This window comes from Thermobia domestica, chromosome 7, assembly GCF_964235325.1.
Source record: "Thermobia domestica chromosome 7, izTheDome1.hap1.1, whole genome shotgun sequence".
Classification (NCBI taxonomy): Eukaryota; Metazoa; Arthropoda; class Insecta; order Zygentoma; family Lepismatidae; genus Thermobia; species Thermobia domestica.
In genome coordinates, this window is record NC_137460.1 from 150,542,174 (window position 1) to 150,556,435 (window position 14,262).

The window sequence follows — 14,262 nt, forward strand, 5'->3', positions numbered from 1 at the left end:
CGCATTGCATTTCCTGAATTTCGTGTGGCAAATTCTAATGCGATATCGTTTAAAAAAAAAAAAATCTCTCTCTTTCACACTAACTAACTTGGTCGTTTTCCGATTGGTCTTCCAGTCAAGACTTTGAAAGCGTTTCTACTTTGTTCCATTCTAACTACATGACCCGCCCACCTAAGCCTCCTAGACTTGACGACCCTAACAATGTTTAGTAAACCATATAACTTATGTAGTTCCTCGTTATGAAGTTTCCGCCATTCCCCATTCCCGTTCCTCTTGGGTCCCAATATTCGTCTCAGGATCTTGTTCTCAAATACTTTCAGTCTATGTTCTTCCCTCAGAGTAAGTGACCATGTTTCGCAGCCATACAGAACAACAGGCATGATTATCGTTTTATATATTTTAAGCTTCAAATTCCTCGACAGAATTCGCGACGACAAGAGATTTTGAACCGAATAGTAACATGAATTTCCTGCTTTTAGTAACATTTAATTTCTCCGTGAATATGATTTTCGTCTGTTAATATTGATCCTAGATATTTGAAACAATCCACTTTATCAAAAGTATTATTTAATATTTTAACGCGTCCATAATTTGCTGTATTCCGGTCCCGACGCACTTCCATGTATATAGTTTTCTCTGCATTTACTTCTAAACCCATGTCCCTGCAAGCGTTTAATAAGATCTCTGCATTTCTTTCTATTGTTCTCCTATCATCCCTTATTAAATTTACATCATCAGCATATGCCATAACCTGGTGAATACCGTTCAACTGTAGGCCCTGGTTGCTATCTTTGATTTTCCTTATAGCGTATGCCAGAAGAAAGTTAAATAATAATGGCGACAACGCATCTCCTTGCTTCAGGCCATTTTCGATGTGAAAGCTCGTGGACAAAAATTTTCCTACCCGGACTTTACTTTGGGATTCATTTAAACATATCTTAATTAATCTAATTAGCTTTCTCGGTATTCCAAGTTCTGTAAGAACGTTGTATAATGTTCCTCTCCTAACCGAGTCGTACGCTTTTCTAAAATCAATAAATAGTTGATGTACCGGGGTATTGTATTCCCACTTTTTTTTCGAGTATTTGGCGGATGGTAAATATTTGGTCGATAGTTGATCGATTTCGTCTAAATCCGCACTGATAATCACCAATAATTTCATCTGCGTATGGGGTTAATCTTGCGAACAGAATATTTGAAAGGATTTTATAGGATGTTGACAGAAGAGAAATGCCCCGATAATTATTACAGTCAGTTTTGTCGCCTTTCTTGTGAATTGGAACAATGATTGATTCTTGCCACTCTTGTGGCAATTCTTCCTTGTTCCAGATAAGGAGAATGAGTTTGTGTATCTTGTTCCACAATTTTTCGCCTCCAGCTAAAATTAACTCAGTCGGAATTTCATCTACACCCGGAGATTTGTGTTTCTTTAATTTCTTTATAGCGGCTTCCACTTCTATTCGGTTGGGTTCTGGAATATACGGTTCTGCGGTGTGTATCTCCTTTTCTCCACGCGCAATAATTTTTGGTTGCGTGTTAAGCAAATTGTCAAAGAAATCTTTCCATCTATTTAAGATGCTATCCGTATCAGGGAGAACTATACCGTCAGATTTACACACTATATATAACGATTTATGTGGTCTGCCTATCCTAAATATCTTAGCTTCTTCGTGGCTAAGCGGTTAGCCTATGCACCTTTGGCGTGGGAGATCGGTGTTTGATTCCTAGCGGGAGCTAATGTGGTTCGGATTCCACGTTAATCTGTAGGTCCCGTCTCATATAGACTCGCTGCTGAAAGGGAAGTTAAACTCAAAATCAACTTAAGCTCTTATTCTAAATATCGGGACGTTAATATACACATGGTAATTGGTGAATTATAATTACTGTGAAATTCCACTTATATTACTAAAAATATATATATATATTGTGAAACTAGATGGCTACAATTAGGTTTACTGTTCAAAGTAAATACGCTTCTGTAAAATGTAATTTTTCATGCTACATGAAACACTTAATCTTGAATAAACTTTGAACTGTGCGATATTTCAATATATCGATCGATGGCTCAAATTTTTAAAATATCGTTGTCGAAAATTTTACTGGTCGACATTTCGATATTTCCATATTTTCCGATATTTCCATATTTTCAGTTTTCGTATAAAGTTTATGCTTACGTTTAATGTTGCCCTATACAAATGAAATAATTTAATTCCTCAGTGATGCTATAACTAAACAGTATTTTTGTTAGGTTGCAGGATCCGTTTCACTTTCGAGAGACAGTAGGTGTCAAAAGAGCATTGTGTTCATGATAAGAATACGATTCTAGATTTCATCGTATTTACACGTTTCACGGTCTCTTAATGCCGAGAAAGTTATTTTTCGATATCTGTTCGTCCGTTTGTCAATTCTGGCGTTCGCACTTACGTGTATACACTTACCTAAAGATCATATCGTTCAACGTATGCAAACCAAAATTAAAGCTTTTTAAGGTTTTCAGACGATTCTACAGAAGACGGGGACGATTCTCTTGCTCTCTTGAAAAATATAGATAGTTTACTACTGGAGGATGTTTTTTTTTTAATACTAATTTCTTAAAAATGGCTTTGATATTTTCAGTAATTTCAACCATTTTCTAATTCATGCATAATCTGTTTTTTTTTTTTTTTTCTCTCACAGACGGAGTGTGGTTAAGTCATGCATTATGCAGACAACAAAATATAATATCAATGATATACGTACAGCACTCATGGGAGAACAGGTTCCAAACAATAGAGATTAATGTCAAAATGGAGAAATTTCTTCATGTATCAAATCCACAGCATAAGCCTATTTCAGTGCCGTCTGCTAGTTGAAGTGTTAGGTGGAAATTGGATTGCATCTGTCCAGACGTGTGTGATACCAGCAAAAGTGCTGATACCGACCTAATGAAATCATAGCAGTCAGGGGGGAGATACTTTTGCTGCTGATTGTACCACAGGTTGAGAACAATACAAAGCTTTACGAAATGAGACCCCTTCGGGGAAGGACGAGAAGATAACTTGAAAATATTTTCGATATTTATCAAATCTCCGGAACCGAAATTTATTTGTTTCTTCACAGATATTCTCCTTGAACCCTAGTCTGGAAATAAGACAGCATTTGCGATTACAACTTTTACATGATGGAAGGATAAAGAAATTTAAACTCTTTTAGCTGCTCACCATATCTCTGAAACTTCTGCCGTAGAAATTTGAAATTTTGTACTTACAAACGTATTCAGCAGCCGTTATCAGTCCACTTCTGGATGAATGCTTTTCCAGCTCTTCACAATTTTGGCTAATTAGTTTTTTTTTACGTTACTATATTGTGTTTCTTAATTTGCCGAATGGGTGTCAGTTATCGGTTACTGTTCTTACTTTCCAACCAGAGGTTCAAAGTTTGAATTCTTCTGGCTCAAGATTTTGAAATTCTTTTCTCAAATTCTCTCCATAAATATAAGCTGTGACCGACTTCCTTCTTCCCTCTTTCATCACAGTTGTAAACGATTCAGTCTAAACTGATCATGACAACTTGCATTTCATGTATTCTATTCATTTCGTTTTACACCTTCTTTTTTTCAGGTTTATCACATCCTTTCTTCTTTCTTGCTTTCTTTTCTTTTTCTTTCTGTTTCTTTTTGTTTTCTTTTCTTTTCTTTTTTTTTTTTTGCATAGAGGGGAATCCCAACCACCTTTTGACAATAATGCGGGACTAATATCTGTACTCATACGGTATATTAGTTACTTGATATACTCAGATCATGTTCCTAAAAGTAATGGGCCAGTATGTATTTGTTTCGTAACAATTATCAGGCAGTTACATCATGTTCATAAAGTTTATTTTCCTTTGAAGTACATATAAAATATCTGTTGTATTATAATCGGTTTTATTCATTTATTGATTGGGAGTTAAATTCCCCTTTCCAACACTAAGGCTATAGAGATAATTCTTACTATTTAAAATAGTATCCGAATCACATTCATTCTCTTTTATTCGAAGCAAGTAGCCGAGATCACAATCAGAGAAAGAGTGAGTGTTAGCAATTTTCCGTATATCGGAACAACATTCCCTTACTGTGTCATATTATATGTGCCGCCATGGACTAATTAAAATAAAAAGCAAATTTCATGTACAAACTGTATACAAAATACCCTATTTATTTTGTCGATGACTTACAGTATAGGAATATTTTTCTCATTACTCTCTATTAATATGATCTTCCTTCTGACTATATGATTGATTGTACGCATCTTTGGCGCTGGACACCCGAGTAGGGCTCTTGGCGGGAGGATCATGTGGTTCAAAAAATGAAATTGAATTAAATTCCTATTTTTACTTGATTGGACTTGATTTCAGTTTAGCATCCCTTTCAGCAGCGAGACTATATGAGACGTTCACCTACAGCTTAACGTGGAATCCTAACCGTGTGAGCTCCTGCGTGTGAAAATCGAACCCAGGTTTCCCATACCAACGACGCATACACTAACAAATAGTCATGAGAGAGCTCTTCTACGTAGTTTTACGTCCCACGATTATGCCCTCTGATTAATAAAAAAGTCAATAATTATGAAATAATTAGTGGAGTGAGAATGTGATAGGAAACGAGAGATCCAGGGAAAACCTACGGACACGGTGTTGTCCGCCACAAACTCGCATGGCTGTGGATAGAACCTCGTTTCGGAGGTGAGAGCGTTCTACTACTGAACGTCTGTGTTCTCTAACCCCTTTAGGATTTATGGTAACTTTTGTTACCATGGTGTAGTATCGTCTTTAACCGCTTATTTAGGTTCTATAACAGGAATTTAAGCCGTTTTTTTAATTGGTCAAGAGAAGGATGGACCAAAGAACATCCCAGATGCGTTTTGGAACCGGATGGTCAACTTGGCGGCCCCAAGTGGGGACGGAAGGGTGTGACTTTTTTCTTAAGGCAAATTTCAAAACTTTTTAACGCCTTTAATTTTCAAGATATCAGATTGAAACTTTGCATACGGATTGTACCTTTGGATATTTCTCTCTCTCTCTCTCTCTCTCTCTCTCTCTTTTTTTTTTTTTTTTTTGAGATCCCTACGTGAAACCGGGCCCGCGCCCGAGGGGCGCAAGTGTTCTGAGGGGGTATTTTTTTTTAGAAAAAAATTCCGTTTTTTTTTTCAATTTTCCGGTTCAGGTGTACGATACGGACATGTGAGTGGTACCGTTGGAAATGACTCGCTATACTGAAGAAAATGGCGTTTGAACCACGACTATAGTAATGACGCAGTACATTTTTGAAGCATATATATGTATATATACATATACATACATATATATATATATATATATATATATATATATATATATATATATATATATATATATATATATATATATATATGAAAAATGGGCCACCTTCAGACTAAAAATTTTCTCCCGACTTTAGTTTTCAAGATACAAGATTCAAATTTTGTACACGTATTATGTACGCAACAACGCATTATTCTTCTTATTATTTTTAAAAAAAAATCATACCCCTACGTGAACCCAGGCCCGGGCCAAAGGGGCGCAAAAAATTTCGATTTTTTTCCAAAAATCTCCCGATTTTTTCCGTTTCTGGTGTATAATACGGACAAGTAAGTGGTATCGTTGGAAAGCATGCTCTATCCTTTTTTAAAAAGTATGAACCATGATCCTACGATAAATAGTAAGGAAGTAGTAGCTGTTTGAGTGAAAGTCTAGAATTTACCTCAAAAAGTGGAAATCCTAAAAATGATCTCACGTTAGCTTTAGGCCCACGTCTCATATCGCAATCAACTAACCAATTGCTTTGTTAATGTCTTACTACGTATTTTTTGTTTCATAATATTTACAAGAAAAATACGTATGTGGTCAGCAGCTACTCTTTGCTTATATCCGTAGTTTCAAAACCTAAGAGCCCCGGAGGCTCTACTTTATTATTATTTCTTATTTATGTCTCTCAAAAGAACTTTTTGTTTGATAGATATTTCGACATATCGACCTCTGTTTCGATATTTTGTTGATATCGATGTTGGATATCTAAATCTGATATCGCACAGTACTGAATAAACTTCACGTTCGTTTCAGATTTTATTTCTGTAATTTATTAAGTATTTAAATTATTTTAAATAATTATCTGTTTTTAATAATTTCTAACTACATGTGTTTAAAATACGTATTATTTTCTGTTTTAGATTGCACGGTTCCTACGAAGCTCTCAAATATGGCACAACACTGGACGGTTTGGCTGATCTCACGGGAGGGATAACCGAGAGCATAAGTATAAGGCAGGACCCAACGACCTGTGGACGGATGCTCTCTAAATTACTCGAAATGACCTCCATCATTACTTGTACTGTACAATCGACGTCGCAGGTAAGCAACATGTGTGATTCTTTCAACAAAATTGTTTGAAATACAGTGAAAATTGTTTTTAACGGAATTACACAATACCGTATTTTATATCCGTTGAGAAAAGTTTCCACGTAATATAGTGGTATTAATTGAAAAATACGTAGAACTTAACGTGTTATATCAGTTTAGGTGTACCACATTCAGTACGATGATATGCATACTGTAATTCATTATTTCCACATTTTATATCTACTGCATTTCATTATTTATTAATTATTAATTATTATTATTATTATTACACATATACACAAATGCAACTTCAAAAGGCTAATTTTTAGAAAGTAGGGGACCATGTACCTAGGAACATATTTTTTTTTTCCTTTCCGTCATAAGCCAAATTTTGTTGAAGTACAATACATAGTTTTGATTGGTAGACCCTGTAGGTGTTGTATGAAAACAATGTCAAAAACAGGTGGGTAGTTTTATCAGGAAATTATATCAATTTAGTAAATGAATGTTGAGTATCCCAAGATGCGTTAGGGCGATGTACAATTGTTCAATTATAGTTGGAATCAAATCAAAGCCAATGTAGGAATGTAATAGAGTTTCCTGTGTATGATTGCAAGAATGGTAGTCTTTAAAAGAAAGTTGGGTGAGCAAGATTTTTTGAACAAGATTTTTGGTATGCACAGGGCGATGGACTAGAGACACACACTGAATTACATACATATTTGTGTATCAAAATTATTTATAAAGATCGAAGTAAATGTAGACTACATTTTAGACCTATTAAAGTATAAAAATTATAATTGTAGAATACTATGTCTACCTTTACGAGATACCAACTTTTATAATTTCGTAAATATTGTATACACAATTGTAACAAATATATTTATTGAATCTGTTTGTAAGAATGGAAAAAATATACATATTATATTTCTCTTTATGAAAGTACTTAGGTATTCGAATAATAAATAGAAAATAAATATGGCTATTTAAGAGTACAAAAGATTTTTTTTAAAAAAAATGGAATGTTTATAAAGATTTGAGATTTCATAAATTTATATTAAAAAATCTCTTATATATATATATAAATTATTTATAAAGTTGAAGGAATTTAGAATATATTTTGCATTTATATTTATTAAAGACACAAATGGTATTAGTAAGAAACATGATTCTCTATATAAGATTATTACTTTTTTGGTTTCCCAAATAATATAAATATCCTTTCTCAGACGTACAATACGAGAACTTAATCTTTAGATAAAGATCAGTACAATCTAGCGTAAATTATAACGGTGTAAAGAGATAGGAAATACGATATGTCCTAAGGTAAACCGTCCACAGATACAGTCAGCGACAAAAGTTTTTTTTTCGTTTGGTGAAATTAGTTTCGTAAATAATTTCAGAATGGCAACGACAATATGAGTACAGATTTCAATAAATTAAAAAGAAGGTAACTTTCTGTACGTTTCAGCCATATCACCGTTATTCCCAAAATAAATTTTACTAAACGAAAAGAATATTTGTCGCTGAATGTACAGTCATGTCCAAAATTATTGTCGCATATCTATAACTGTCTTGTTGTGTAAATATAATTTGATAATGATTTTGCAGGGTACTTTTAATACTGATACTATGTGTGTAATCGGGAAATGTATATTTGTGGTAAATTTCATAGGAAAAAAACATAAATACGATAATTAGAATGAGTAAAATAAAATGTTGCTAAGTGAACAAGAATTTTTTTTGTTATATTGTTCTTATGTACTGCTCTTTTGACAGGAAATTTGCCACATACATGTCTCTGCCGATTATACACATACTAACATTATAAGAAATACCGGGCGAATTCGTTATCAAATTATATTCCTATACAACATGTTTATAGACATGTGACAATCATTTTGGACATTACTGTACCAAGGAAGTGAGCAGAAAACTTTTTACGATTTTCTGTTAGACATGCAACTAAAACTCGGATATATATCTTAATAAATATTAGCCAAAACATATTTATGGAAACAATTTTAAAACTTTTCTACCATGTCGCCGATTTAAAGTTACTAGAAATAAAAAAAATCCCGATTTTTTGCTTCGGTTTCTAGTAGCCACATCATTAAGGTTTTTGCTTAACCAACAACTGGAGTAGGAGTATGATCACCTAAAGAAATAAAGTTTCTTTACAAATTGCAAGCAATAATCACTCCTGTCCGTAGATTCAGCTGTCCCTGGGCACATATTTCCCTACATATAAAAAAAAAAAAAAAAAAAAAAAAAAAAATCCGGTGCGAGGTTTATGTTATAATTCCTGGACACCCAAATTCTTACACTAGACGAGAGGTCTTGAAAGCAATTATGAGCTCATGGAACAGAAGTTGCAGATGTCTGGCTCACTTTCTACGTTTTTGGCATTATTTGTTAATTACTCACTAAAATTTGAAAAAGCGAATGTGAGCGGAGCTAAACGATGAGCTTTAAGCAGAAACTACAGGCTGAGGCAGTTTTATGAAATGTGATCCTTATAAGAGAGGAAAGAGGGCTTGGACTTTTTTTTCGCGCTTTGTCACGTTTCTGAAAACCTTGGGCGTAGGAACTTGAAATGCAAAATGTTTCTTCTTTTCAGATTCCAGAGTATCTATCAGGCGGGATTTTACGAAATACTGCTCTTCGTAGGAGGGAAGAGAGGCATGAATAAGCATTGAGCCGTGAGCGCTCTTCCAAAGTTTTATGCTAGAAATGTTCCTTAAAACATTAATCACCCAATGCTTTGTTTAATTTCTTAATTTTACTCCACGAAACAAGACATTTGATAAAACCATTGTTCTTTTTTAAAAAATATTATTATTTATTAGTTTTTATTCGACATTCATTAAGTTCTTAAAGTCTACACCATGTTACATTTGTAAATCCTGTAGTTCTTGGACTTAACGTACAGCAGACGTATAACTGAAAACGCGTGTTTTATAATACTTTTTGTATAAGTGTTCCATCTTGACGTACTTTCCGTATGAAACAATATAGGCGGTCAGGATCTCAGATACAAATGAACGTATATAACATGTAGCTGATGAAGGTAACATACATGTATGTATGTAATATTAGATATCAGACATCCTGCAACGGCATGATGTAACAATATCTAAGGGCAGTGCCTATGTACCATACGGGTAAGGTATGCTCTGTACTGATTTCTGTAGTAAGCAAGAGGATTCCGTATATTTGTACAATATACCGCTGTCCGGAGAACGGATTTTTCTGTGTATCTATTAAGACAATGTGAAACAAACCTAAAAGATATCCTTAATGTTGCACTCTATATGGAAACTCTAAAGCACTTTGGTTGCATAACGCAATAGGATATACAAGTTAGAAGAGAACAGTTAATAAATTAATAATTTAATTTTATGGTGAAACGATAAGCTACACCGAAAAATTATGTGAAAATATTGTACAAATATTGTCAACGGGTTTGCCATAATTGTACACATTTTTAGAGCTATAGATAGAAGAATTATAGTGCGTGAAATGTAAGTTCAAAGATTTGACAGTAACAAAAAGGAAACATAAAAGAGAACTTAAAAAAAAAAAAAACTGTGTTGAAATAAAATTGTATATTTTATATACAAATTACACTAGTTTTTCTGCCAGTTGTTTGCACTGGAATTTAAAAGTGCTTAATTAAAAGCTCTGATAGTTTGCATTTAACTTTTTTTAAAGATTGTTCACCAATCACCCAGTGGCGAATCTAGAAGGTAAAAACTGAGGACGGGGGAAGGGGGATCAAGTCGGAACCCAGACAAGTATATTACGAGTTTATTATAAACTTTCAAAAATATATAAATAATAGCTTAAATTATTTTTACCATTTAAAAAGCTAGGGAGGCTAGGCCTGTCCCCAGCTCTGGGCTTGATCCGCCACTGCAATCACCCCAAATTCCATACCGTACTTATGGAATTATTCAAACATTTCGTTATATAGGCAAGCGATAGCGCTAGCACCATCTATTAGTGTGAATGTTTAATGTTAGAATTATATAATATTTGACGAAGGGTCGTATCTCAAAATCTCCCTTTTTCAGACATAAGGAAAGAAATAATAATTACATAGACAGGAAAGCAGTTGAATATGTAATCTATTCATTTCGTCATCTATTCCAGATAATAATTATGGGAATTATTGATCAATTATTGTATATTTAACTTTTTTTCCTCCTCGATGGAATTATATTTCTTTCTTCATGTCTGAAATAGTGAGATTTTGAGATACGACCCTTCGTCAAATAGTTGACAATAAGGCTGTTTATTTTTGCCAACAAATGTACAGTAATAATTAGTGTAATATAAAATATGTATTTCATATTAGACAATAAGTTTCACTATCAAATGGTTCACACGCCTAGTCCAGGGTTCGGTTCCGAATGGATACAGTATTTTTGTGAGTGTGTATTGACCCAACATCATAATACATATGAGAGGTATTTGAATTAACAAAAAGGGACTATGGCTCAAGGAGGTTAATAATTATATTGGTGGGAGTTCATCTGCTGATCATACATAACCCATTTGAACAAGCGCTGTCTGCCCAGAATCCTTCATCGAGTTGAAAAGGCACCGTTTATTGTTATTATGATGATAAATATGATCGTAGAATTGTGTATGTATAGTGGAGATGCAATGTGGTTTACGGATCGTTGCACGTTCCTCCAAGGTACATCATGAACTTCACACGTCTGATCTTAATCACAATGTACTTCTGCCATCAAAATAAACCAGTTTCCTTGCAGTGCACACACAATCATATACCTTCCTATGTATATATATATATTTTAAAAAAAAACATTATGCATATCTTAAAGAGCTTTTTCTCGGTAAGCGTTCTGATAGACATCTGGATTGTCTACATAACAAAATGAATGAGTTGGCTGTGTTTAACAGAGGTATGTAGGAACACCAAATGTAGGTCTGTTGTTTCTGGAGGCAAAGAGGCATGTTTCATAAGAAGTCTGCATTACGCATCACCTAACTACCTACCTTTGTTTGATCCATCCCATCCCATTAGAAAAAAGAAGACTTTACATATGCGGATTGCCTCGCCTCGTATACGCATTCCACAAATTTTCTCTGCATTGCGTGAGAGTTAGATAGCCTTTGGCAATATGACTCCGGCCGACCTTAATTCTATCTGATCCTTTGGCTGTATATCATAGCTCACGAGCCATACTGTACTATACATTATTGTGAACAGTAGTTCTTGTTTCACACCGTTGTGCACGAGCTTTCAAAAACGATAAGTATAACAAATATGAAAACTAGAGATAAATAAGAGGAGCCTATTCACAAACTTTGTTTATAGACATATGGCAGGAAACGGCATACATTGAGAAAAGCTAAATGAATACGATGATTGTTAATCACAGAGGCCAAATGATCTGGCATAGAAGTTGTTATTCTGTCCAGGTTAGTTCAAAAAATGAAAACAAAATAATGTATTCGAAAAGTTAGCTAGCAATCTTCTTTTCGTCCGTTACTGAGTTACACTAATGATTTCAGTCAGTGATGATTTCAGGGATTCAGGAGTGGCCTAGAGGAAATTCCCCAAGCGCCGGAAATATGAATATTCCTCCTGGGGTATATTTCCGATCGCTCTCAACCTGGGTTACCAATGTTTTCGTAGTCCTAATTTAACCCCCACACTATGTGCGAATTGAATATTTTTCCCCAGGGAGGATGAATTTCACCCAGCCTTCACACACATGCTGAAATACCCAACATTGTATGGAAAGAATAATGTTTATGCACAATAGTTGAAAATAAATAACTTAGTAGAATAAAATACGGCAAACAATGTTTTTGGCGTTGCCCCAACTTGGAAATAGGAAACCGAGTAGCATAAATAACGACAAGTAACGCCTTTGGCGTTGCTCCTGTCAAAAGTATAGAACTGAGTAAATAATCTTAACCATTTTTCAACCTGTCAATTCCCGGTCCAGATGACACACACTTTTTTGACTAAACTTGGGCGTAAACGTCATTGGAACTGTCAACAATCAGGGTAGAGACCCCGAAAGCTATGGATTCGATAGTAATATTGATCATTTTCGATTATTTTTACGTGTCACCCACCCCTTTCCATCACCTAGAGATGTCTTACCTTCATAGTAATTTTCTCCACATAGTAAGTGATATCTGTGTGTCAACTTCCTAACTACCTAACTTCTAGATATGAATATGCATATCGAGTTTCATCTTCCTAACATGAAGAATTCGTGAGATACTATACATTTTCACGTATATCTTAAGCTACTTCTTCCCCCTTTGAAGCTCCCTGCTCTCCTTTTAGGATATGAACGAAAAAGTTTTTTTTTTTTTTAATAGCTTATGGTCTCTTCCAGACTAAGGTCCCTTCGATAAAATTACTTTGAAGTATATCAAATTAACAGTGGGGATTTGTAATACAGAACAAACATACACACAATCATAATAATATAAACAGTAACAAAAAGATTGAGAAGCGAGATGGTTCATAAACTGTTTCAACTCAAAAGTTTTTTTCTTTCTTTTTTGAACAAAAGCTCCAATATGCATATTTCAATTTAAAATGTTCGTGTGGGCCTTATATCTGGAGAACTACATACAGTGTAACCAAACCCAAACTAGCACTTAATTCAGTATAATATGCCTATTCCGTAGAAAATACGAAAACTCAATGTAGGGGCCGTTCAAAAAAATTGTGGTTCCTAATCCAAAAACTAATTATTGACCAAGATGGCCATCTTTTGATGCAGTTTTTTTTATCCTTCCTAAATTATTGGCCGAGACCACAATCTTTTGATGCAGTTTTTTTTTTTTAAATCAGTTCTAAAATTCTTGTTTAGTTTTAATACTGTACACAAAATAAAAGTTATTCCCTGTTTCTATCTTCAAGGCTACCCAAAAAAAATCTAGAGGTGGAAGAAGTTATTCCTCTAAGGGATGAAAATTACGTTTTCCAGACGGAATATATATATATATATATATATATATATATATATATATATATATATATATATATATATATATATATATATATATATATATATGAAGTAAATTCGTGGTATTCCCTCGTTAATTCGTTCATTGTCCCTTATTTGAATGTGGTAAGTTTGTTCGGAAGAGGTGGTAACCCTAGTTATGAGTTTATGATGCACAACATCGTGTCCGTGAGTTTTTTTGGCGTTCCATAATCATTTTTGATTATCCATTTGTCTTCTTTAGACTACAGGATATAATCGTGAGACTAAAAACTGGGAGATTTCGTTTTCCATTGAAGAAACTCGTACAATTGATGAAATATTATTCTAAATGTTCGTAATAAAAAAAAAAATCAATTTAAACCCATTGTAAATAGACCTCGATCAACGCGTTATTGAACAATACGGAATCAATTAACCACATTATGTAAGGCATATATGTATAAATGTTAGTTACAAATGAGTTATTACCAGGAAAATACTTCTATCTACAAATTCTGCTTGCAAAAATTTTATTTCTTCTGTGTTAGAAATAGTTTTATTATAATTTGATTGATAGCAAATGTGTTAAGATAGACTAATGTTCTTTCCATTCGTTGAATGTCTTTTTCTTTACCTTTTTCATTTTAAGGTTACTTTCTAAAGACTAGATTGCCTTATTTAATTTTTCTTCATTGAGTTATAGATGGCCCTCTTTATTTTATTTTATTTTATTTTATTACTTTCAGTCTCGAAATCACGTAGAAAAACTAGCCAACGGAATCCAAATAGGAAGCAATTATCGTCTCTACGCTGTCGAACGAGTAAGTTATTTTGTCTTGAATTTTTCATGTATACCTATATAAAATTGAAAGCATTCAACGTAAACTTATTAGTTGTTAAG

The 14,262-nt window shown here is 33.9% G+C and overlaps 1 protein-coding gene across 1 annotated transcript in view; it reads left to right on the forward strand.

Moving 5' to 3' along the window:
* The window catches only part of CalpC (calpain C), a 254,196-nt gene that overhangs the window by 190,204 nt on the left and 49,730 nt on the right, over positions 1–14,262 (forward strand). Inside the window, exons 5-6 of the mRNA XM_081765418.1 lie at positions 6,204–6,384; positions 14,108–14,182. Coding sequence (XP_081621544.1) covers positions 6,204–6,384; positions 14,108–14,182 — 256 coding nt within the window. The remainder of the gene's footprint in view (positions 1–6,203; positions 6,385–14,107; positions 14,183–14,262) is intronic.